This window comes from Camelus bactrianus, chromosome 14 (genome assembly GCF_048773025.1).
Source record: "Camelus bactrianus isolate YW-2024 breed Bactrian camel chromosome 14, ASM4877302v1, whole genome shotgun sequence".
In the NCBI taxonomy this organism is placed as follows: Eukaryota; Metazoa; Chordata; class Mammalia; order Artiodactyla; family Camelidae; genus Camelus; species Camelus bactrianus.
In genome coordinates this window covers 55,500,125-55,527,889 of record NC_133552.1, presented here as the reverse complement: position 1 = coordinate 55,527,889, position 27,765 = coordinate 55,500,125, and the positions used below count along the sequence as shown (strand labels likewise).

The window sequence follows — 27,765 nt, the reverse complement described above, 5'->3', positions numbered from 1 at the left end:
CCACATCTTCTTTACCTATTTATCTGTGGATGGACATTTAGATTGCTTTCATATCTTGGCTACTGTGAATAGTGCTGCTGTGAACATTGGGGTGCATGTAAAATTTCAAATTAGAGTTTTCTTTGGATATATGCCCAGGAGTGGGATTGCTGGGTCTTGTAGTAACTCTATTTTTAGTTTTTTTAAGGAACCTCCACACTGTCCTCCATAATGGCTGCACCAATTTACATTCCCACCAACAGTATAGGAGGGTTCCACCCTCTTCAGCATTCATTATTTATAGACTTTTTTAAAATGATGGTCATTCTGACCGGTGTGAGGTGACAGCTCATTGTAGTTTTGATTTGCATTTCTCTGATAATTAGTGATGTTGAGCATCTTTTCATGTGTCTGTTGGCCAACTATATGTCTTCTTTGGAGAAATGGCTATTTATGTCTTCTGGCCATTTTTTGATTGGGTTATTATTTTGTTTTATATATCTACCACAACTTCTTCATCTGGTTATCTGTTGATGGACATTTAGGTTGCTTCCATGTCTTAGCTATTGTAAATAGTTCTTCTATGAACATTGGTGCATGTATCCTGTCAATTTAGAGTCTTCTCTGGATATATGCCCAGGAGTGGGATTGCTGGATCATAGGGTAACTCTGTGTTTAGTTTTTAAACGGATCTCCATACTGTTTCCCATACTGGTTGCACCAATTTACATTCCCACCAACAGTATAGGAGGGTTCCCTTTTCTCCACACCCTCTCCAGCATTTATCACTTGTCAGCCATACTTTTAAACACTACACAAAAACAACAGAAGAGGAAGCTCTGTAAAGTCACAAAAGCTCTTCTGAACCCTGTCTCACTCTAAATTTTTAAGGAAAAAAAACTAACATCCCATGAAATGAACATCAAAAAATACTAAGGTCAAATCTCACACAGAGTTATTAGAATAAAAAAGAGAATAAGGAACAGAATAACATCCCACGGACAAGGACAGCACATCAGAAAGATATGCCCCCTCCCCCGCAAAAATAAAACATTCAACCATGCTATTTCAGAACACGTTAAAAGACAATCACACAAAGCATGAAAGAACAACACAAATCAGAACTAGAAAAACTCAGGTATGAGGTGATAGTACTCAGGAAAAGACGTAAAGATGAAAAGAAAACATTCTGAAGAGAAGACTAAACTAGAAGGAATACAGGAGCCGATCACACAAAGGTAATACCCAAAGAGAACAGAAGGTGGAAAATGAGGAACTGTGAAAAATCAAAAGGCATGAAAGGATTTGAAAGATAGTGACAACAAATGTTATTAATAACACAAGCCCCTGAAGAAGAAAACAGGACAAATACTAAAAACTGTATTTCATGCTACGCTGACACTGTTGTAAGGGTAATATGAGATAAACAAATAAGTAATTATGGAATATTCAAATTCTATTTTCTAATTCTATCCCATATCCTTGAAAAACAGTGCCGAAGAAAAGAGAAACAGATATCATAAAGAAGAGGTTAAGTAAGACTCTGTAATCTTGACTTGAAATCATGAAGAATTTTACCTCCAAAAAATATGTATTTCCTGGTTTCACTGAAGAGGCCTAGAAACAATGACTAACCGAGTGCCAAAGGGTGTCCCTTGTGCCCAATTATAATCTTGAAATACCACCACTCTCAAGAAGCCAGGCATTGAAGAAATGCCTCATTCTAGGTCGGGGGCAAGAAAGAGGTAAGGTATCTGACTAGCTAAAGCGTCTCGTCCACTGGCAAGCAAAGAAGCCGTCAACACGGGGGTCGTGCTTGTCTGCTAGGGGTGCCATAACAAAGCTCCCGCAGACTGGTGCTTACACAACAGAGATGTATCTTCTTACAGTTCTAGAGGCTACAACTCCAAGATCAAGGTGCTGGCAGGCTCAGTTTCTCCTGAGGCCTTTCTCCTTGGCTGACAGTGTCCTCAGGTGGCCTCTTCTCTGTGCACGTGCGCACCGCATTGTCTTTCTTCTTATATAGACACCAGTAATGCTGGAATAGGGCCTGTCCTTATGACCTCATTTAACCTTAATTACCACCTTATAATTAATAAAAAAGATTTTTAAAATAGTACGGCTGGCTGATAATATACACTCTCTTTATTTTAAACAGTTACCTCTAGCTTAGTCAACTTACAGGATTTTTACATTTGTAAAACATATTAGCTGTGTTAACGGCTGACACAGGAAAGGGCCTTCGTGCCAAGACACTGAGATCAAGATATATTTTAGGCTCATCAAAATGGATGTTGTATGTCATAAAATACCAAATTCTCACCAGATGAAAATAAGGTCTTGGAATGCAGAGTACTAAGTGGGTAATGGTAAACCTGCTCCTTCTGCCTTTTCTGAGAATGTTTTCTGGCCATACACTGTGAAACTGATTTGTAAAATGTTATCATGGTGAAAGGGATTTGACTGAGGCAAACGTATTCCTTCATCTAGGGAGAATAAAAAGTATTTAAGTCTACGTATCTAGCGAGAATCATGACACTGTCATTCGATCTGCTGGGAGCTGGCCAGCATCTTGTTCCCTCTCCTGAAATTTCCTTTGAAGCTTTACCCCTTCCCCACTCACATACATGTTATTTAGATGAAACTGATACACACGAAAGGATGAAAACGCAGCATCCTATCTTGTCAGTATGATGACTGATTCAGAAATAGTCAGACAGCCACAAGAAAGAAAGGCACACAGATATTTGCTGAGGCCTCCAGGAAAGCAAAACTTTCTCTCTTCTGCTGGAACTGAATTTAATGATGCAAGAATGCAAGGTTTGCAGACACCATAGTCATTTTCCAGCGCAGAGTGAAGCCTAGGATCTACCACAGGGTCTTGGATTATCTACCTTATAAAGAAATCAAGCCAATATGACAGTATTATTTCTCAGGGTTATGGCAGGCCAAACCACTCCACTCTCCTTTATGGTTTATTCCAGAACTTCAAAAGGACCTGATACTAAACGGAAGGTCTGATAATACCCTTTTAGTGGCTCTTCCAATTCTTTGCTCTAAAGTGAAAATAAAATTTATATGTCTGAGAAATAACAAGAAGGATTCCACTTGCAATATGGCAGTGCTATCCACCGAGAACAACCATTAACTGAACAAAGTACAACAATCAATGACCTGAAAGCTCTAGAGAGTGAACAAAAGGATTCTGGACAGCAGTCAACATTTGGCAGAAGGAAAAACCATGAGGTTAATTTCCCATTCCTGCGACTTTTAGCCTCAGGGCAGCCCATGTATAAAGTGACTAAAATTTCCATAGAAAACTCAGAGTCTTCCGGGACTGCAGAACTGAAAGGCAGAGATCAGGGCAATCACTGCAGCTGGAAAGTAAGGGACAAATGCCAGGAAGGAGAGGGCCAGAGAGAGGAAAACACAATTTCTTTATGTAAACTCTGCCCAAATCTCTGGTTGGCCCCTGAACCACACCTCATATGGCAGGTGCAGACTGTACGCAACCCAGCTACTGGCAAGCTAAAGATGAAAAAAAACAGAACTAAAATTTCAGTAGCTGCCCCACAGACACAGATGATAGTTTGAATCAAACCAAATTAATTTTCTCCAAAGACAAACGTATTTAGACTCTGGAGAAATATAACTTAATCCAGAGCTACCAAAATATAATATTCATAGTGTCCAGGGGACAATCTAAAACTGTTGCACATATGAAAAAACAGTATAATGGGCTTCACTTTTAAGAGATAAGACAACAAATTAAGACCAACCTGAGATGATCCAGATGTTAGAATAAGCAGCAAAGGGCCCTAAAGCAGCCATCACAACTATGTTCAAGGAGGTAGATGGAACATGGACTCAGAATAAATTATAAGACAAGAAATCCCAGGAGAGAAAAACTATTAAAAATTAATGAAAATTCTGTAACTTAAAAATATGTAAAATAAAAATTTACTGAGCAGTTTTGATTGCTGAATAGAGATGACAGAGGAGAGTCAAAGAACTTAAAGCCAGATCAATAGAAAGTATCCAATCTGAAAAAGAGAATTTAAAAAGATTGAAAATACATACATACATACATACATACATACATACATAGTGCCTCAGGGACCTATGGGACAATATCAGATATCAGTCTAACATAGGTATGATTGGAGTCCCAGAAGGCAGAGAGAAAACTGGGCAAATAAAGTGCTCCATGAAATAATGACTTCAAATTTCTCAGATTTAATAAAGAACACAAATTAACATATTTAAAGGGCTCATTGAGACTCAAGCAAAATAAATACAAAGAAAATCATACTTAAGCACATGAGAGTCAAAGTACTAAAAATGAAAGATTTGGGGGGGGGGGGCAAGAAGCCCAGTATGTGAACAAAGGGAAGAAAACTAGGACATGAGGCTGGTTCACATAACAACTTATAGATCATACTTAGGAGGGATTTTATTATAATGATGATAAGAATTAAGGGAGTAACTCAATTTGATTTACTCTTAAAAGTTCATTCTAATTGCTGCTACTCTGAGAATCAGTATTTCCGTGCTGCAAATGAGAGTTAGGACTCGGATGAAAGTGCTAATAAGTGGTCAGATTTTATATATGTGTGTGTGTGTGTGTGTGTGTGTGTGTGAAGATTATCACCTGCCATATCATTAAACAAAGGATATTGTGGCCATCGAGCCATGAGCCACTGCAGCCACCCCTGACTGCACACCCAGAGGTTGGAGAAAAGCAGCATACTGGCCCTAGATCGCTAAGGTGCACATCTAAGGAATGAGCCCAGACTCTTGCATCTTCCCATGCATAGAAAAGCACTAAATTCATTAAATTGAGATATCTGGTTTTCTTTAATTACAGTAATCTTTTGATGTTCTGACTTTGCTGCAGAAACTTCTGTATATCTTGGTTTCTCCCTTACTCTTGGAAGAAGTCCCTCAGAGCGATCTGAGAAGCTGCCTCCCTGCTTAAGTCCTGAGCAAGTCCACCGAATAAAATGTAATTCTCAACTTGTAGGCTGTGCATTTTTTTGCAGTCAAGATACGTGTACTGAAGATAGAAGATAACTTGAAATAGATGTCTTGCAATGCAGTCTGGCAGGTGAGAAAGAGACAGGAATCAAGGATGACCCTTGGATTTTGGCCTGAGAAACAAGATACATAAATGGTACCATTAACAGAAAAGGAGAACTTACAAGGACGAGCAGGTTTGCAAGGAAAACATGGAATTCAAATTTGGAAATGGAAAGTCTATTTTGATATCCAGTTGAAGATGGGGTAAGAATATTTGAATATGCACGTCTGGAGCCTAGGAAAGAGATTCCCATATTGAAGATAAAAGTTTGGGAGTTTGAAACAGAAAACGGTATTAAATACTGAAGGTTTCAATAGGATCACCTCAGGAAAGAGCTCAGTTTATAAAAGGTAGAGGGTTTCTCAACCTTAGCACTGTTGACACTAGGGGCCAGGTACTTCTCCCTCTGCACGAGAGCTGTTCACAGTGGGGTGTTTAACAGCATTCTTGAATTCGACCTACTAGATGCCAGTAGCACCCTCCCCACAACGTCTCTGGACATTGCTAAATGTCCCCCTTGGGCACCACTGCCTCTGGGTAAGAACCACCGGTCCAGACAAAGGCATGGCAATGTAGAGCAGAGGGGGAGCCTCCCATAAAAGCCTGAGAAGGGGCAAAGGAAAAGGGAAGTTGGGAGGGGTAAGAGGAAAAGGGCCTGGTGTCTTGAAAGGGTTTTGAAGAAGAGGGAGATCAGCTGTGCTGGGGAAAGTAACCACATTCAAGATGTCTGTGCTTTTCAAAGATCTGTAATGGTATCTGGGCTACCATTTTGGCTATTTTCCTGGCTCTACACAGTAATTACATAAGCAAGCGCATTGAATTTGAGATCCAGTTACTTACAAGGAATAAACAACAAGGTCCTACTGCACAGCACAGGGAACTATATTCAATATCTTGTAATAGCCTATAATGAAAAAGAATATGAAAAGAATATATGTATGTGTGTAACTGAATCACTATGCTGTATACTAGAAATTAACACAACACTGTAAACTGACTATACTTCAACTTAAAGAAATGATAAGGAATAATTATAAGGTCATTTCAACTCACTGAAAGCTGTTGTGCTAAAACCTGTTTAACAGTTTTAAAAAGCTCATTCCTTTCTAACTTCTGCAACCCTGATCAGAAGGGCTGCCTAACAGTTCCTGACATCAACCTGCATGCTGGTGCTTTCCAGAACATGTGCTTTGTGTACTTAATTGATTCCATTTAATTTGTTTCTCTCCCAAGACTGTAAGCTCCAGTAGGATAAGGGCCACCTCTGCCTTGTTTCCAAATATACTGTATGTAACCCTCAGTGCCTGGAACAAAAGATCTCAGTAAAGTACCATCTCCTTCCCTTTCTCCTTACTTGCACATAAATATTTTGCAAGAAACCTAAGAAAGCACTTTCATGGCTTAAAATTAATGAGATAGTTTTAAATATAGATCCAGAATGAGCATATTGCTGAGGACGTTAAAAACTGGTTCAATAAACCTTTTCAAATAGTATTTATGATGATAGTATTTACATTTTTACAAATACTCCTCAATAATATATCACTGTAATTTAAAGATTCATCTTTTTTTCTTTCATGGAATGCAGGGATTGTCATATAAAAGGATATACTGACATTATTCATTAAAATAAAAAGCAAATTTTTTTTCAGAAGAAGACTAAGTGTTTCAGCTATTTTGGGTTTCTATGGTTCTGAATTCAATAAAAAAAAAAAGTAACATTTGGTAATCTACAAATGTAAACAAATAGGGTCAACATAATACTCACCGGTAGAACAGTCATGCTGTCCCTCATTTATATAAATGGCCTCATTGATCCTTCAACAGATAATGTACTGGTTGATTAACATTCACACAAAATCACATATTTAAACCTTTGCTTTTATAACCATAACAAGCAATTCTAATATGAAAGTAGATATTCTATGTCCTGAAGCAGAGAAAAAGTCTGCTAAACAGAATGCTTTCTCAAACTTAAAGTCATGAACTTGGAGTCGAAACTCTGTGACATGTTAACCAACCCAGGAGAGAAAAAGCCTAATTGTATATTAATACATACATTTCTTAAGAAACAGCAGCAGTAGAGCCTGCTCCTTGAGGGATGAAAAAAAAAATCAACTGCAATCTCATCCCCTCAATTTCAATGAGCCCCAAATTGTTCTAGAGCCAACAATCCACAGTTTGTCTCAATGAAGCCAGGCCCCAGGCCCGTGCAGCACGACTCCTCCAAGCCCGGTTGAAAGTGAGACTCTGGGACTATCTGGCACATGAAACTGAGCATCACTTCTCCATTTTCAAGGATATATTTGCATCCACTGATGTACACAGGTAAAGACCTTGTCGGTGGTGGGACAAGGGGTAGGGAAGGAGAGGAAGCTCCCAAAACCATAAATGGTGCTCAGGCCAAAATGAATTATCAGGCCACAGTTCCTGCGGGATCAGCCCACCTCAAGCAACAGCCCCTCCCCCCTGAGAACTGCTCTCTCAGCACCTCCACAGGGGAGGCCCCTGCCAGCCACAGGAGCATCGTGTGACCACACATCTGATTCGAGTCTGCTGAGCTGAAAGCCAGTGACTGAAAACAGAATCAATTGGACTGTTTCATCTGAGAATTTAGCATTGGAACATAGTAAAAGTCTAGTCTGTTTCCCATCAGAGCTGCTTTATATATAACTCAGGAGTGAAGTGCCCATCCTATTTCACCATGGAGACAAAAAGCAGAACAAGGAGAGTAGAGAAATGAAGGGAAAACCCTTGGAATTCTTTACAGTTCCTACTGTAGTCCTTTTCTGAAGCCCAATTATTTCCTATATTTGGGGGTTTCATGAAATATACCTAAAGGCTTATAATAAATTATGTTTGTATTAGATAGACCAAATTAGTTTGTGTTTCTTGCAACCAAAGTACCCAAGCTAATACTCCAGAGAAGGGAGCAGCAGGAAAGAATGAATTGATCAGTGTTACAGTGAAGGATCTCAGGAACTGTGAAGTACATGAAACTGGAAAAAGCCCAGCCAAACAAGCCAGGCTTAGAAATTGTGGGCAGGTAGGTAGAGAAGGGTGACACACTCAAAACTGTCCCAACCCAATCACCAGGGCCTTCTTGTGTGCCTAGAAATAAGTAATGTATTCAAAGTAACTCTATTACTCAGCACTTCGCCAGCTTTCAGGGGGGATGCCCCCCCAAAGTGCCACCATGTTTGTTTAATTAAAGGGAACTGTGTCACTCAGATACTTGTGAATAAAAATAAACAAAAGTCCAACTCAAACTGGCCAAAAACAATTAAGGGATTTAACTGGTTCAGAAAACCAAAAGTATAAAATAAATTTCATTTTAGGCAACTTCTGACATAGTCCCTTCCACAGTCTCACAGAGAACCTGCGTCCCCCTCTGTGTCCCATAGATTTTTCTTCCTCCTCAGTTCCCCTGGTGAGCACCCCCAGAAACTACAGCCTCAGGTAGAAGAATGGTTGCTGTGATTCAGTCCACACCACTCAGGAGAGGAGAAAATCTACTTCAGACAGTCCTTATAGAAGAAAGACAGAACTTTATTTTCTCAGAAGTTCCAGCAAACTTCTCTGCACATTTTATTGGCTCTGGTCGGCTTAGGGCCCGTACCTGAACAATCATTGTGGCCAAAACATGAAGTGTGTCAATTGGTTTAAGACAATGGAGGCTCCATCCCACTCCAGACTCTAGTATTAACTGAATCCTAGTCAAGGGTTCAACTAAGTACCCAAAATCCATTCTGCACTATTTTTAGTATCTTTGCTTGTCCTGACTCACTCTCATACCTGAATCCCAGTAACTGTATTACATGCTTACTGTTTATTCCATTTCCAACAATGGGGTCAATTTCTTTTTCTAACTCATACCAGATTGCCAACCTCCATACTGGGCCCAGTATTTCCCAAACACTTGGGATGTCAGTCACAACCATGATATCCAGCAGGATATCTCCATCTTATACTCTGATAATTACATAACTGATAGTGACATTTTCCTACGACCCATGTCACACAAATTCATAAATAAGTACTAGAATTGTCTACCATAAGCAGCATAGACAGGCTTGGTACACTCCGCTAAAAGCATTCCATAGGTAACGATCATCAGGAGACTCTATCGGCATCTTTAAAATTTTGACCTGATCATTTCTTCTATTCTAACAACATACTTAATTTCAATCTAACACCTTATTGCTAGACATCATTGTATTTCTCACCATAAGGAAAGAATTTCCTCTGTACTGTCTCTTCCTAGCCAGGAAGACCACTATCCAAATATTCCACAGGTCTCCCCTCTATCAGTTAAAGACATTTCATCTACTGGCTTAAACTGTTTAAATCATCACACAATCTGCTCTAAAAGGACCCATGGAAAACTTCTTGCTCATTACTGCTCTTCCTCTCTAATAACTGCTCTGAATCATAAACCTAATTGCATTATTCTTTGTAGCGGCTAATAGGAAGTTCAGAGCCAAAATTTTCAGCCCAGCTCACAAGAGTTGGCGCCTTAATCTGCTTAAAATGTATGCTATTTCAAGTCTTAATCTTATACCTGATTTCATATGATTTTCCCACTCTTATGTTTCATATCATTTCTATAGATTCAAATTGCTTTTCCCACTATTATTTTCAGATTATATAAACCTCTGGGCATTGATTTAAACTAATATTTGAAGAGCTAGGATACAAACACATACACAAAATAGAAATCTGTGGCTAACTGAGAACAGACATTGAATGGCTTGACTCCTTCTGGCTCAAATTATTAGCTCCTCTAGAAGTTTTATAACTCACTCACAAATAAGTAGTCCAAAGGAGCCTCCAGCTTAAGAACATATTAACTATACAGTGAGAAGCTATGTCATTTGAATAGTCACACACAACATGCAATATAATTAAGGTTACTCAAACAGCCATAAAGTCAAGGTCAATAGGTTCCTCTTGTCTTTTGGGACTGATTTCAGCTGGATGTACAATTTTTAAAGTATATGGGAAGTACCTTAATAGATTCCTGTTGCAAGATAAGTAGAAGAAAGAAATCAAAATCATATTGATTCTACCTCTGACATAATTTTTAAATTTACTTTTTTCCATCTGTTACTACCACCACTCTAATTTTACACCTAGAAAAATAAGTTTTAAATGGTACCCTACAGACAAGAAAAGTCTTTTTAAAATGCAAATCTGATCATGGCACTTATGCTAAAAGATTTCCTGTGGGTTTCTATTGCTCTTGGGATAAAGTCCAAAATCCTTAATACAGTCAAAAAGGCCTTAGGCAACTGATCACTGCCTCTCTCAGTCAGCTCTCCTGCACTGATTCCATCACTTTCTTAACCGGTAGATGTGCTCACAAAGAGTGTACTGTGCAAAACACACATATACACAAGAATGACCAATTATACTCTAGCTTTTTCCCTCTTCTTCTCTGCAGAATTTAGCATCTTGAAAGGGTGGTCTGAATTGATTGTTTCCACTTCATTTTACGTCAGTCCTGCCATCTCAGTTCTGACCTATAGCTCCTTAGTAAATGCACACAGGAACTGGCGGATTCCAGGTTGCCAAATCCAAGAGACAGCTATCCATTTCTAATCATTCTTGATCTCTCCGTGGAATCGGACAATATTTACTCCCCAGTTCTCAACACCGTTCCCTTTCTCTGATTTCTAGAACACCGCTGGATTACCTGCTTTCTCTTAGTCCTTGACCCTTTGTGTTTCAGGTTCTGCCTCTCAGTTCTGTCCCTGAGTGATCTTCTATTCCTAGGAATGCACCCACATGCCTAATGATTGCTACACCTTTATCTACATCCCTCTGTTAAGTGATATTTGGACCCACGCTTCCAACTATCTATGGTACATTCTCACCATGACATACCAGAGTCACTTCCATACTGACAGCCCAGTGTTGTACCTTCTTCCCCAAAGACTGTCTTCCACTCTCTGAAAGCTACTTCAAAAACTGGGAATCTTACTAGACACATCCTTCCCCATCAAGCCCCTACAACTCTACCTTCTTAATCTCTCCATCTGCTCCACCTACTTTTTCAAGAAGAGCTTCTCTAATTGGTATTAAGTAAAAAATGTCCTAAGAGAATGATAAAAATGAGTGAGGAAAAGAAAAACTCTTTCCATATGCAGATAACTTTGTTTTCTTAATAATCAAATAAGTAACTTCTCTCAAGTGTAGTACTTCCCAGAGCTCTAATACTCTGATATGTATTGTTTAGGATGTAACATTGCTCCCAAGCTAGTGAGTCCTTCCTGCTAAGAACACTAATTAAACAGCTAATAGAAATAATATGCAGCAGAACATAGTTCGGGTTTGCTGGGTATTCTTTTTGAGGTCAACCTAACCAGAGCTGTTAAGAATGGCATCTTAAAGACTGATAAATGTGTAAGCTTCTAAGTTGTGGGTGGGAGTGGGCAGCCCTACAGTGTAAATGGGCTCTTACCCCCCTTCTCAGGGAAGCATTCAGGAGAGGCTGAGTCTTCCTTCTTCCTGTGCTAAATTGCAGAGTAATTTCCTGCTCTTTATTTTGATTAATAAATCAAATGAATTCATCAAATATTGATTAAACACCTGTTCTGTACCAGACACTGTGATAGTTATTAAGGATATTGAGAAGGATAGAATGCAGTGGTGTCCCTCCAGGGCTCAATCTAGGGGGAGATACATTTGTAAAAAATGTAATTAATGTGACAAAGTGCTATGAAAGAAGTATGTACTGAGTTCTATGGGACCACAGGGGAGAAACTGATTTCCTCTTCTTGGAGAGACAAGAGAGGGGGTCAGGGGAGATTTTGAGCTTTATCTTGAGTAATTTTTTAACTAGATGCTTTACTTACCCTTTCCCAAAAAAACAAGGTAGAAAATATTCTTGTTTAATACATGAGAAAGTGACTGAATTATGGTTAAATTTGTCCAAGTTCACCAAGCTGAAAAGTAGCAAAACAAATGTGAACTCTGATTGGTCAGACAAAATTGGGGGCAGAGAAGGAGGGGGGATGTATTCCACAGAGAAATGACAAAAAGCAAGATATATGAAAACGTGTGGTTCATTGGGGAAACCAAAAGCATTGATTGAGGCTTGGCTGAAATGGAACACCAGGTCTACGTATGGTGTGCATTGGGGGAAGTTGCTGGGGAGTGTGAAGGGTCTGGAAGTTTTTCCTACTTGCAAGTTAACAAGTTAGCATGTTACTTGTGAAAAAAAAATTAATAAACAGAAACCTCAATTAAATACAGTCAGGAAGCCAGAAAAGGGAGCTCGCATGTTCTGACCCCTCTTGTCTTTCCAAGAAGAGGAAATCTGGACTAGAAGTTAACTGCAAAAGCCACACACAGATGAAGATTTCCCCAAAGTAACCAAAGGTCCTCACAGATTTGCGGAGGAATTTAATATAGTCATTCAAGCTTCTGAACTGGTTTCTCTGACTTACAGCAGCTAGTCCATATTTTCCGCTATATGAGGAAGGCTGCTCTGCAGCAGGGGGGGGAAAGCCTATAGCCACAAAGAGTAAGAAATCTGTAAACATTCTAGTCCAAATTTCCATTTCTTTATTAGCTCACATGAATCTTTGTCCTTCTTTTGTCTTCATTACCCCATGAGATGCCTCAACATACTTTCAATGCATTCCTTTTTTAGTTTAAGACAGCTTTAGTTGGGCTTTTGTCACAAATCTGAGAATACGAATTAATTTAGAAGGCAATGATCTCAGGTATATCACTTAGAAACAGCACCTTCGAAACAATATGGAAAATGGCTTCCAATGAAGACAAAACTGGACCAATAATCCAACAGACTGTCACAATTATTCAAGAGAGAAATGATGTTTCCACTTGCCTTTAGACATGGCCATACTTAGGTACCCTGATTTAGAGATAACTTTAGAAATAATTCCTGGCTCTGAAGTTACTTTAGAGAACCTCAATACTTCCAGAAGTAATTTGTGAGGAACAAATTTAGTTACGGTAGCTCAGGATCAAAAACTGACCTTTTAAATGGGGAGAAAAGAAGCATACGAGGCTGAGGAAGAAGGAGCCAGATCATGAAGTGTCTGACAAGCTACATCAAAGAAGTCGAGATTATTAGGATAAAGAGCGATGGGGCTGCTTGTTTTCATTGCTGCCGTTGGAGCCTTGAAGTCGTTATTACACAGAGATGCTCAGATCGTGGAATTGCAATGGTTTCACCTGAATGTTCTCATAAGTATGAATCACATACATTCATAAATTTCACTAATCACAGGGTAAGTTAAAAATTTGAATCATTGAAATAAATAATCTTTTTTAAGAATTCAAAGGACATAGAAATTTGTAAAGTATATTTTTATTTCTTAACTTCCTTTCCTGCTCCTAACTCCACTTTTCAATGTTATTTACTATTAATGGCATTTTGTGTATGTTGTTTTAGGGTGTGTTTGTAAATAAATTGATATGGAAGTAGGTCCCTTCTTTTTTTTAAGTCGGGCCATAATTTGCTTTTTCCTTTCAATAGGGCCGTATGTCACCTGTTCTTTGCTTATATAGCTTTACCTGTCTTGGTTTAATTTCCACATGATTATCCATAATTTATTACTTAATAGACATTAATATGCATCTACATTGTATTTTCTGTGCAATAAACCTGCTTGTGTGTGTGTGTATATATATATATATTAGTTTAAATTTGTCCAATTACTTTATTAGAACACTTTCCTATAAGTTGGAATTGGTAGGCAAAGGATACACAAAATTTAAATTTTGAGTGATATATGCAAAATTCCCCCAAATGTAGAGACAGTCATCAGTCTTCTCTCTCAGCATTTGTAGATGAGAGTACTCTATTTGCTACAACCACAGGAGCATTAGATATCAGTATTTTTAATCTCTAACAACGTTCTATTCCTAAGAAATTGTTTTTCCTCTGTTAATGTTGAACTCGATCATCTTCATATATCCTTATTAGTCATTCAGTCATTTGAATTTCCTCTTTATGTTCTTTCTTCATTTCCCTTGAAATATTAGTGTCTTTGCTACCAATTTATAAGAGCTCATTTATGATTAAGGATGCTAACTTTTGGTTGCTATGCACTACAGATGAAATGCCATAGGGGTTTTTTTCCCCATTTATTTCACTGTGGTGTTTATTTTATTTTTTGATTATACAGAAGTTATGTATTCAAATATAATCACTTTTTTGTTTTTGTTTTTGTTTTTGTTTTAGAGAAAGGCAATGGGAAATCATTAACACAAGAAATAAAGATAAGGTTTAGTTTTATTGAGGATCAACTGGGAAATGAAATGGCAAGGACCAAGAGGAGATACAGGCCAACTGAGTAATCCAGCCATGAGAAGGCACTAGGTTAAAGCATGGTGGTGGCAATGGTGGTGGTTAGAGAAATTACAGGGACATTTGTGAAATATATTCTATGAGATTTGGTGATTGATCGGATTATTGGAATGGTGGGAATTAAATTACTGTGTTATTCTGGGGTATTATCTATTTAGTCCTATTTCCAACTGAAATCTAAAGGGTTAGCCAGGACCAGCGTTCTTCACAGAAAGTGTGAGGGAAAAAGGAGGGAAAGAAACAATTAATTAACAAAAGCACCATCACCAGGCAACTGAGTATGAACAGAGAGATCATCACTGATTAGACGTTCTAAAAGCATTTATAAATCCACTCTAGAACAGATTTTCATTTCTATATATTTTAATTACAAATCATATGATCTCTGAAAGCTGTGGGTCTAAATACCTCAAGCATGTAAAGTTTTGTCATACAGGAAGGCTCTTGAAAGGAAATAGATTGTACCTCAAATAGAATTATTTCATACAACTTTTATAAATGGCAGAATACAGGAAATCTGTAAGGGATTCCGCAACACTCCCTAGCTAATAAGTGTGGCTGTTACTACCTTCTAGGGAACGAGAGGAAAGAGCAGTTATACGAATCCAGAGACAGTTGTGAGGTCACGTGACAGGAGCTATGTGCTTAGGTAAAGGGACTTAGCCAGCCTGCTGGGACCCCATAAGATGAGACCTGGAAAACACCACACTCCCCTTGCTCAGTTTTCTTCTCCACTCATTGCTTTCCATGAACTGCCATAGGCAGGAATGCCTTCCATGTAGTCCAGGAACAGAGCAGGGCGAAGGGTCCATCTAAAGGGGCACAGACTTGCCAGCACACTCCTCCTTTGTGCTTTTCATATGGAGAAAAAGTTCTCACCCCAATTCAAGAGACATACGAAGACCCAGCTGCACCAGGACATGCAAGAACGTGATAAAACGCAGTAGAGAATTAACTCCTGCCTGATGAAGTCAATCACGGGCTGCAGAACCTGTCCCTGCTCACATTTACTCAGCACACTTCCAGGCAAAGTACCTTCTCTTGAATAAGTTAAAATGACATTATTTTACAAAAGATCAGTCTTTAGTTCTTAAACTACTTAATATGAATAAACAAATCTGATTTTACCACATAATTAAACCATAAATAATAAATTACTTAATTTATTAACTAAAATAAAGAATGAAAAGATGGACTAGGTTTCTATGAGTACAGGCGCCATACTCTGAGAATCAGCAATAGAAGAAAAATATCTGAAAGTTTAGAATTTTATTAGCGTGAAAGAAAAGGATTTCTACTATGACGTTTTTGGCTGCTCCCTGATATAGAGAATGTTTTAAATGTATCTAAGAAGTACATTTGTAATAGAATTAATTATGTTAACTATGGATTTTATTGTTGTTTACAAAGCTTTTACACCATATTATGTGGTCCTCGAAACCACTGAAAGGGAAAAGGAACAACCTATAGACCATTCCTGTGAGGAAAGAAAAATATTTTCTTAGAGGTTGAGTTGTTTGCTAGAGATCATGCAGCTAATAATAAGTGATGGAGTCAAGACTAAGCTATTTCAGAACTGAATTCATTGGTATTCACTGACATATATGAGCATGATATGGGCCAAATTATAAGTTAAAACGCCTTGTTTTCCCATTTATTTATCCCATGACAATTCTTCAATGTTTTGTCACACCCACCATTTTTCCTTGTTTTCTATGTAAGATATTTCCAAAGATAAATTAAATATCAAATATTTAACAACTTCAAGTTTATCTGTGACCCTACAACCTAGAAAAGTAAAATTTAGTTTTGTTTTGCAACTAAAGTTCTTAACTATTCAAACCTAGATCCACATATCTTCACCTGAAATAAACAGGACTCTGAAAAATTCATGGACTTCTCAGCTTTTGACTCTTTCCGTGTTACTCCTATTTCCTTTACCTTTTAAGTTGATCAAAAAATCTTTTTTTAAAATGACTTTTTCCCCCCAGAGTAAAACTGTATTCCAAGCCTGGTGGAGAAGAGACTGTTAATCTCTTCATTTTATTGACCTACTTCAGTTTCAGCTCATTAAACACAGACATTTTCAATGATCAAAAGAAAACGAACCAAATGTAACTTGGTATTACCTTACTAAATAAAAGAGTTGTTTGAAAAGCAAATAAATCTGAACAGGTAATTTAATATTGACAGTCTCCCATTTAAAGAGTATATGTGCAATGAACAAGGGCATCCAGAAAAAAATTTTCTACGTTTATTTGATCAATGAAGTCGCATTCTTGATGTGGTTTTTATCCAACCTTCATCTCAGTTCTTAGCCTCTCCCAAAATGAGCACTGAAGGAATTACAAACTAAAGTCCCTTAAAACTATGACAAGGAAAAACAAAAGACTATGAGCTCTAAAAAGATAGCTGCCAAATATTATTTCACCTAGAATTATAAAAACTAAAATAAGTCTAGTTATCACAGCAGAGTAGAGAAAAACCAGTAATTCAAAACCATTATCCTAAAAAGAGTAATAAACAATTTAAATTATTAAACAAGAAATGTTTACTAGCTTTTAAATATGACTGTATTTGTAATATATTTAAGACAATAGCTGAACCATATCAACATAAGCATGTTTCATTAGAACTGACTTAAATAATCCTTTTACTTAGGTAAAATTTCCTAATTCCAATTCAAAGATATACTAAATAAATAACCAACCACACTTCACACAGAAAAAAAAAATTTTTTTCTAAGATATCATTGAAAAGAAGTCTTAAAGACTAGGTGAGTATTTCTAAAATTGGAATTGTTGGAAATACTTTAGAGACAAATTAAACCTACTACCATATTTTATGTTTAGTGATTTAATAGTAATTGCTTGTTTGCTTCTTCTGAAAGACTATGGTCTCTCCACTTCGTCACATGGAATCTGGACCCCAAGTCACTGTCCTTTAATAAAAATCTTCCTGACTGAGGAATAATTCTATAGATAAGTGATGTCTGCTTTCTCCCAACATGGAATTAACAAGGGGGAGACATGGAAAAATTGAATCATTTTCTAGTTCCTTACTATTAATTTTCTCATAGAAAGAAGCAATTCTGCTAGACATATATTCAAATAAAACACAAACCAACCAATCGACAGCCCACTGTAAGATATACTTGGTCACTTTTATTTTTCTCCATTCTCCCAATAATAGATCAAATAATGTTCTAAGGCAGATCAGTCACACTGTCTGCATGATGATAACAACTGTGCAAATGAATCTCTTCAATGTTAAACAATCTTCCTTCCTTACAGGACATTTGAGGAAACTTTCTTCTGGACATTTATTTGGCAATTTATTTACTTCATTTCAACAATGTTGGCTAATATAGACAAAAATTTCTTTAAATTTAAACTTAAAAGCATTGGGTCACTTCATAGAATTTGGGGCAGGGTTACATAAGAAGATACTAAGTTAACTCCACATAAACAATTTGTTCAACAACACAACTGAGCCTAGATCAGAATATATTTTTTAAAAAATTTCACCTTCTGCATTTGTCATTCTATTAATATCAGGCATAAAAAATAATTTAAAACAGTAAATTGAGCCTATTAGGTAACTCTGAATATAAGATTAAATCTAAAAATCAAAATTGATTTATTAAGTTTGGCCTAACCACAGAACAAAAAGATTAATCAATCACAGTTCCTACTCTCCAGTAGCCTATAGTCTAGCAAAAGGAAAACAATATATTTAATATCAGTGTTGCTACTTTGAGTCCCAATCTTTATATTGGAAGTAACTAAGTACTAATCTGCATGTGGTGAGTGTGAGGATTTCAGGTCTGGTCAAGGAAAAGACGGGCCCTTGAGAAGGCAGTAGTACACGGTGAGCTTTATTTGGGTGCCACTTGGAAAGGCAGTGTGAGAGGAGATGTCCCTCACAGAGGGAGTCCTTCCCGAGACAGTGGTGCAGGACCACCAGCCAGAAGAGGAAGCGGGCAAGGGAAACCAGGGAGGGAGGGGGACTGCAGAGGGGGGCTCCCATGTCTACGTGATATTGTTTAGCAGCAAGATGGGAAATCTCTGAGTCAAAGAGCTTCAAAGGGCAACAGCAACATGGGGGGTCTTCCATAGCCCCAGAGTTTGTTTTATCCATGGCTAGCAGATGAGTTCAGTTTTCTGGGGTCGGCAAAGCAGGCAAGCTCTAAATACATATATTTATGCTTACTTGAACTATATTTAAAGCAATTGGATATGAAAAAGTTTGAGTCTGGCACTGGCAGGCTTTGGGCTAGTGGTCCCAACCAGCCATGGAGAAGTTAAAAAACACAGGGGCCAATTTTCAACCCATTTATACAACACCATAAAACAAAAAATATCAATGCATATAAGTAGAATCTTGGATGTTCAATACCTGTGGACTGAGTTCTGGAGTTTAACTTAAGAATCTGAGAAGTTCAAAAGATGTAATAAGATGCTCATGGAAGATTTACTAAAGTATTCAACAAACAGTTCAACTTTTCTCTGTGTCAGGCACTGTTCTAGGCACCAGATATTCTACAGTGAACAAGGTACACAACAGGATTGGCTACATAATTTGCAGGGCCCAACGCAAAAAGGAAACGCAGGACCTTTTATTCAAACTTCAAGATGGCAACAGAACATTAAACCAATCAGGGGGTCCTTCTGAGTGTGGGACCCTCCGTGCCTACACAGGTCTCGTGCCCGTGAAACCAGCCTCGGCAGATGTGTTCTCTATTCTCATCATGCACACAATCTAATAGTGAAAGAGCAACAGTAAAAAGAAAACACGTATATATGGCACCAGGATAACTGTCATGAAAGCAACAAAGGGGGACGTAGGGCATTGAACCTTGCTAAAGGCCTTTCTGCAGAACTGACATTCAAGCTGAGATGTGGGGCCTGCACACCAGCCAGCTATGTAACGTGCATGTGAATGTGGGAAGGACCCACAGGTTGAACATTTATGCCAGTGGTTCTCAACCAGGACCATTTTGCCTCCCATGGGTCACTTGGCAATGTCTAAAGACATCTTTGTCACAACTGCAGAGGGAAAGGTGCTGCTACTGACATCTGGGGATAAAGGTCAAGGAAGCTTCTAAACACCCTACAATGCACAGGACAGGACCCCCTTCTTCTGCCAACAATGAAGAATTGTCCAGCCCTGCAGGTCGATGGTGCTGACACTGAAAAACCCTGATACAGAATGAATGTAGACAGTATATAAAACTGTGGGTAGGGTAAGAATCAGGCACATTTTGCCTTAATGTTCTTAGCAATGTGACTTTACAGCAGTGAATATTGGAAACCTATATTTCCAACAACAGAGAATTCAATTAATGGTACAGTGATTCAGTAGAATCCTATACAGTCACTAAAAATACATGTTTAGAAGTATGTTTGATGACATAGGAAATACTGATACATTCATGATTAGAAAAGGCATGTTACAAAGAAAGATAAAGTAATTCTATGTTCTTTCAAAAAATATTTCTGTGCTGAGCAGAGAATTGATGATGATGTTGAAAGAAAATTCAGGTGGTTATTCCTGGATGGCAAAATTATTTTTGCTTTCCTTTTACTTTTCAGTGCTTTAAATTTTCAAGAGAAGATATATTCTTTCATAAAAACTTGTAAGTACAAAATCTCATTTTCTTTCTGTAAAAGCGTATTATACATTCAACTTACATGACAGCTGTATGTGAACCTGATGTGGCTAATCAAAAGTAGTGCTATTTCTGTGATTCACAAAAGAATGACTAATCATTTTAGGATGATTTTAACAGTACCGTTGGTGAAATTTGAAAGTTCTAAAGCCAAAAAGTAGAAGAATTGAGGGCACACTTGGTATTGTCTTTTCTTCTAGTTAAAGGTCAGGTGAAAGGTAGAAATGGAAAACGGCTACTCTAATAAAATCGATTGCTCTCGTTACTTGACCAAGTAGGTGGGGTACCACATTCACAATCTATTTCAACAAAGCATGTGAATGAAGTCTCCTATGACTCCATTTTAACAAGATGGATTTGTGGTTTCTTGAACAGTTATAACAAGAGGCCACTGATTTATAAATCATGTCTGTATAGGAGCAGCCTCTGGTTGTTGGAATATTACTCTCAGTCTTACACCAGTTAATGATAAAAGAACTGTCATAGACCAAGAAGGTGTTCTTACTAGACAAGACAAAAATCCATATTCTATAAAGTCTTAACAAGCTGGAAACGTGACTGGACAGAGTATAGAAAAATTATAAAATGCTGTTCTTAAATGCCCAAAATTGCACCCATCCTTAAAGCCAATTATACAAATACAGGATGTTGGACACTTGGCAAAAAAGGAACTTAAATTTGGGGATGGAGAGAGGATGGGGATACACACAACATTTACATTTGTTAGTAAACAGATTATGAGGGAACTGGATGTGATCAGGACAATCCAGGCCCTGATGGGCGGTCGTACTCTTTGGCACTAAAGGAAAAATCATACTTGCTCCCCCATCATTAAGCGTCACTAAAAGCCTGGATAAAAATGAAACATATCATTTTCTTAGACATCAAAACACACACTGGATTTTCCCGAGGAGAAAGTGACAAGCTGCCCTGACACAGGAACTAGGCCTTGATGTTTACAACTCAACAAAGACGACATGCTCAGAATAAGAAAACAAAGACGAGACAAAGCCGTCTAAGACCTGTGATGCAGCAGGACAGCCACGAGGACACCCTCCAACCACAGAAATGATCAACATCCCCTCCTCCAACCAACAAGAGTGATCACTGCTTCTTCATTAAGGACAATGACCCATCTTACTCGTCCCAACACCTAGTAAGTTGTGAAGACACCCAATTCCTGAATTGCCCTGCTTCATTAAACCCTTGTAATCACCCAGCACAAGCCCAAATCCTATAAAAAGCCTTGTCACCTGCATCTCACCAAGACACCCACAGTCCTGAGCACAGTGATCTCCCCTGCTGCTGCAAAACCTCCTTTGCTTGACTAACAGCTTGTTTCTGGTGGCGCCTGGCCGATGGGCTTCAACACAGGGCAATCCTGGTATTAATAATCTGCCCTGACATCAGCCTGTGGGTCTCTTTATGGCTCTGGATCAACATAACCAGGCTGCTGCCCCAGCAGCAAAAAGGGTTCGTGCATGAGAAACAAGAGTCCCAGTTTGAGATTACGGTCAACGAGTGACTGTGGCCACCAGCCACAGGGTGTGAATCCCCAAGCCACCCCATACACGCCCTTCACCTCGCTGAACACAGCTAGCAGACTGGTGGTGGAGACAATGGAGGCGGCGGCTGCAGGTGCCACAGCTCGCATGGGTGCGTGCAGCCTGGTTTCTCTCTCAGGGTTTTCCTTAGTCGACAAAAAGAAACAGCATATTCACCATAACCTAATAAATACCATTTTGGATAGGTTTCTTTTTTAGAGTTTCCATTAGTTCATGGAAAGAAACAAAATGTTCACCATAACCTAATAAATATCATTTCAGGTAGACACATATTCCCCAATTTTAGAAACAATCATTTATGACTTTAAAAAAAACAGTTATTATAAAAACATATCCTGATTTATAGAGACCTAAAACTAAAATTTCACCCTTAAAGGTCAATTCCAGTTAAAATCAAGATACTAAATAAAAAACTGTACTAACAGCAACACATTTTTGAGCACTTACTATGTGCCTGGATTTGTGCTATTTTACAAACAGTTATTATTTCATTTCATCTATGCAACCAGCCTTTTAAAAAGTAATATTCCCATTTTACAGATGAGAAAACAGAGGTTCAAAGAGGATAGCTGATTGTCCTCAGTCACAGAACTACAGGTGCCAGGACCAAGTTTTGGACTCAAATGTCTATAACGTCACCAGGAAGTTCATTTTTCCTGGGTGCAAGTGTGCAAAAACATTGTCCTTGAAGCAAATATAAAATTAGATGATAATGAAAGGAGTTAAAGAAAAAAACTATAGAACACTACTTAGAGTCTCCTCTAGTATTAGAATTTAATTTTGCCACGTTAAGTTTATCTTTATTATCCCATTTACAGCCAAAGCTACCAAGAAAAAGTTAGCTTTCACAAGCTGCTCTCTGTGTCAAGGAACATCCACATTTTAAAAACTCGTTGGTATATAAATTATCTGAAGGTAGCCTTGGATTTTTACAAGCTTCTCCGTTCTGAATTATCTTCTTTAATAAAGGGAAATAATGCATGTGTGAACAATGCACGTGTGAAGAGAATTTCAATGGGAAAGCTTTATCCCTCCTCCCCAATAAATAAAATAAAAGTAAAAGGACCTTTAAAAGACACTTTCACTAACAGTTCTTTTCTGAATAAAATAAACAAGAGCAAAGGGCACCTTGACTACTACTTAGGAAATAAAATCAGAACACAGGGAAATCTGTAATTCTAATCACATTTACACCTTCTCTCCTTTTTTACATTTCTCATCCAAACATCCTTAGGAGCTCAATAGGCTTAAAAGAATTGGAGCAGGGTAGAGAACAAAGGTGAGGGGAATCTGAGAAACAGCTTAAATGGCTGTTCTCACCATTTTAATAATTTCAAATTGGGTAACAGTTTTCGGAAGATGTAGAAGTCACAAATATAGGACAAATCTGTAAAAAGTTATTCTACCAGCTTGTATTATAAAAATGGCAATTTGGACATCTTAGGAATTAACCATTAGTGGACAAAAACAAAGGCAAGAAAGCACTAAAAAAGTTAACTTTCAAGGAAAATAAATATCAAATTTAAATGTATTGGCTGTAATTAGTGGAAGCCTATGTCCTAAATACACACACTTGTTATAAAGAATATTTGTAGTCTTATGTGAGAATGACTACTTAGATATTGACTGTGTTCTCTCCTAAGATTGAGGGTAATTTTATAAAATAAGATTCAACCACTATACTCAATCAAGCTCAATGATGTAGATCATATATAAATACAAAAATTAAGAAATGCTTTTATGAACCATGTGATATGTGTGGTTTACTCAACTGGAGAATGAGAGATTTTCTTTTTAGTGCAAAGAAGAAAGACATCAATGTTAAAAAGAAACAGTTGAATATTTCATTTAATTATTCAAATAAAAAATGACCAACAGTACAGAGACAAGAAAAATTCAGAATTATATCAAATTCAGATGTGAGAGCCCATTATTGGGTGATTCTGATTCAAAATAATACTTTGATGTGACTTTCTCTTAATGCAAATATCAAAGGAATTCAGCACTTCTTTTCATCAGCACCACTGAGAGTGCAGCCCTGCCTGGCCCCCTTCAGTAGGGGCTGTTATTATGCCTCCACCACCTGAAGCCACAGAGAAAGGTATTAGCAACAGGGAAATGATCCAAAATGTCTTAGGAAAGAATCTGCCTGCCAGCCTGGCTCTTTTTGTGTGTCATGTGTATCAAACACAAATAAGTATAGCCATTCGTTTCTCAGTAGGGAAGAGCTTCAGTTTCAGTAAAATGTTTTGCCAGTGATTGATACTCTGCAAAGTTCCTCTTCAAAAGAAATGAAACACACACAAGGTTCCAGAAACATAATACCGTCTAGTCATTGTGTTGCATTTAGCAGGTACCAAAAATGCTGAGATATGAGAGGGGAGGTGAAATCAAGGCCTTACTTTCAACATTTACCAAACATACCAACCAAAATCATGGTATCTGGGGACCAAAATCTAATCATTCAGATGAGGATTTCACAGCTCAATGCCTTCACCATGTCCCCCTCCCCAACACACATACTCACTTTAGCTGCATCAGCTACTGATAAGTGAGGTTTATTTTTTAATGAAAAGAATGCACTGAAATAAGAAAACAGATTTACAACGCGGTGGTATAATTTGAGGACAGATCTGCCCTAAGCTGAGAATATCCAACTATGTTGTTTCCAGCAGTATAGAAAAAGTGCCTAGTACCAAACAGGTATTCCAATAATTACTCGCCTTTTTCTTTAAAAGACTAATCACATAAATTAAAATAGATGCAGTGTTCCCAAATGCCCAGATTTTCCTTGTGGGGTTACTCCAGAATTGAGCTGACAACCAGCAAAGAAATCAAGCAAAACAGCTACAGCTCCATAGAGCTAAGACTTGCACGTCTCCTCACCCTTTATAAAAACTCAAGCAGAAGATGGTTTCAGACCCAAGCAACCTCCACAAGTTCTTTGTTTAACCAATAAGCTGACAGCATTTGTTAGTGTGTTGGCCTCATTATCAGGTGCACTGCTCCAGTAAGATCTTAGCTCCAGACACCTGCTTTTGCGTGCGACAGTTAAGCCCTATTCTTCCAGACCAAATGAATGTAAAGTGGAAATTCCGCCCGCAGAAAGAAATTTGCCCAGTGAGGGCGAGGAGCACCGGGTAAAGGTGGAGGCACAAGCGCTTACAAGAAGCAAAATCTACACCGGCCACACTCCCTGAATTCTTTCCCCTTCAATCTCTGGTAGATCTCATCCACGTTAAGTGGTTCCCCCAATACATTCCGTTTGATTGTCTATTGCCGTCACATATTCAAGGGGTGGAGACTAGAGACATACTGGGTAGTTCGGTTTCCTGAAAAGGAGGGCTTGGTACCAGGGCACTGAGGGGCGACTAAGGGTCACGCCAGCGTGAGTGTACGGGGTCCGAGTTCTAATGACAGAGGAGAAGGGCTGCTCTTGTAAATGCCCCATTCTCCAGCAAAGGAGGATAACGCAGGTTTGTGATTCTGTTATCAAACTTGGAGCGACCAACCCAACTCTCTCCGTCCACCGTACGAGAAAGCAGCAAACCGAGGCCCTCCGGCGGGGCACTGGGGAAGTTCCCACTCGGAACAGAAACGCGGTGGAGGCCGCGCTGTGCCCAGCTGTCAGCTTTACTGGCCTCTACCAACGCATCCGCCGAGACTAAGGGAGCCGGGTGGGAGGCAAACGCCCAGACCTCGGCTCAGCCGCAGGCATAGTCAGAGTCCCCGGAGCTGCGCTGCGCTCCGGATGTCCACACCGCACTTCTCCATTGGCCTCCCCGGGGTTCACCTGCGCGGCCAGGGGGGCTAAAAAGTCATCCGAAAGGCCATCCTCAGATCCTGGGGAACGCAGGGCTGGCGCTCTGGAGGTCCCAGCCCGCGCCCAGGCGCACAGCCCAGAGCCGACCATCCGCGCCTTACCTGCCCGCGGCGAATCCGGCAGCCCCCTGACGGGTCCCACCAGGCGCCACTGGAAAAGTTTCCGAACTTCTTCGCAGCTCTGCATTCCCTCGCTTCGGGTAAAACCAACGAGAGCCAGGAGGAGGAGACAGCGACAGCCCACACGCCAGGTCTGTGCGTCCATCATCGGTGTCCTGGTCACTCCTTCCCCAGCCGTGGACCTCACTCTCCCCGCGCGCCCTGCGCTGCAGGCGCTGGAGAAGGCTCGGCGGTCGAGGTTCCAAGAGGTGCGATCTGGCAGCGGGCGGGAGTCCGCTTGCTCTGGGACTCCAGCTGCACCTGCGTGCACCTGGCTTTCTCTGGAGGTGCCACGAGGCTGAAACACCAGAGTTCTCGGGCAGAGCGCCGCCGGGTCTCCCTCTCCCGCGGGGGCCAGACGGTGCTGCACGAGCGAGGGAAACGACTGGAGCTACGCGGAGCCCGTGAGCACCGACTCTGGCCACCGCCGCCGTTGCCGCGGGCTTGGCTCGAAGCTGCCAACCTGGGACGCGCCCGCTGGTCGCGTTCCACAGACAGGCCCCGCCTCCGCCCCCGCCCCGCCCCCGATCAGGCCACGCCCACGCCACGACCCCCGCGCGCTGCCTGGGGCCGCACCCGCGGAGCTGCTGTCAACGCCGGCCCCCTCTGCAGAGACATCAGAGCCGTGCTGCCTGGAGCAAGGAAACAAATGTATAAAACGAAACCTGACCTCGCTCTCCCAGTCCATTCCGGGGAACAGCAGTCTGCTGAAAAGAACAGCGAATGTACATAGAGGCTCACAGAAGACAAGAGACGAGAAACAACAACTGCGACTAAGATGAAATACTTCCCTATAAATCAAGGTCCTCAATGCATAGGAATTTTATTTGAATCGCGTGAAATGGGATCTGGGCACAACACAAAAGGCAAAAAAAAACTACACTTAAAGATCTCAACTGAGAGGCTTGATAGCACTTGGGTTTTCAAAGCGTGTACATGAGAAGTTACTTTTTAAATATTGCTTTATGTTACTGCTTTGGAACATGTTTCAGCAAGGTTACGATTTTCTGAAAGAATTTAGAAGCCATATGAATTACATTCAAACTTTACAACGTTCTTATTATGACACTAAAGTCCAGTTTATTCTCTTATTACCCTTCAGCATCCATCGCATTTTGCTTCAGTACTTTATATCTATAAGGGCCCTTCTGAGTTTTTCCACTTCCGGCATTTCTTTGAAACATTTCTCAAAGAAGTACTAAGGTAAGAGTGCTCAGGGAGTTTCTCACAAGGGAGATAGAAAAATGAAGACTTTAAACGATTTTTAAATGACAATCGAATTTTGTCAATTTACAATTTACAAAAGGAATGTGTTAGAAACCATAAGCCAAGAGGCCAGATGTATTGCTGAAATGTGACTCAGCACTAAGCTTGTGAATGACAAGAGTGTCTCGTCATCTACAGGCACCTGAAGACAGTCCTCCAGTAAAACAAAACTACTTAAAGCGTCAGACAGGGGTAGGGGGGACTATAAATGCTTTATCCACTTAAAGATAATTTATTCTCAAATTTGAACCCTTGCCAAGAGATAGAGATGAATAATTTTAAGTCTTAGTTAAGTGTCATAAGACTTTTAATGACCATTTGATATCAAAGGCAGCGATCCCAGAAGTAGACTTCTTGCTCTACAACCATGTCAGGGCAATGGCTGAGATACATATTTCTTCATTGAAATAGTGCTTACTTGGCTTTTGACATAAATTCCATAAATACTAGATTTTTTTTTTAGAAACTCTCTTAATAAATGAGAATTGAACAAAATAGCTAATTTTAAATTCAAGGACTTCAAGCTTAGCTTTATATATGTAACCTAGTTGGGGAGAAAAAACTTCCCCATGAATCGTCTTCCCTAACCACTAAGTGTGGAAAGACAGCTTGGAAGTCAGCTATAGCTATGAGAAGAAGAATGAACATGCAGATATGTGTGGTGTTCAGATACCAGACAGTACTCTAAGTGCTTTTTAAGGCTCCTAATTCATTCACTTAATCTCTATAACAACGCTATAATGTAGTTACATCTATTATCACTGATTTATAGATGAGGAAACAAGCACAGAGAGGTGAGGTAACTTGCCCAAGGCCAACACAGCTGTTAAGTGGTGGAACCAGAAATCAAAGCCAGATACTGGAATGTAGAATGTGTGCT

The 27,765-nt window shown here is 39.4% G+C and overlaps 1 protein-coding gene across 5 annotated transcripts in view; it reads right to left on the bottom strand.

Moving 5' to 3' along the window:
• GPC5 (glypican 5) overlaps window positions 1-26,081 on the bottom strand; it is a 1,166,213-nt gene extending 1,140,132 nt beyond the window's left edge. For 4 of the 5 annotated variants that reach the window (XM_074378413.1, XM_074378414.1, XM_074378416.1 and 1 more), the window contains exon 1: window positions 25,563-26,081. In XM_074378413.1, coding sequence (XP_074234514.1) covers window positions 25,563-25,728 — 166 coding nt within the window. In that variant the 5' untranslated portion in view covers window positions 25,729-26,081. The remainder of the gene's footprint in view (window positions 1-25,562) is intronic. The other variant, XM_074378412.1, reaches the window with a different exon arrangement.
• Between the last annotated feature and the right edge of the window lie 1,684 nt (window positions 26,082-27,765).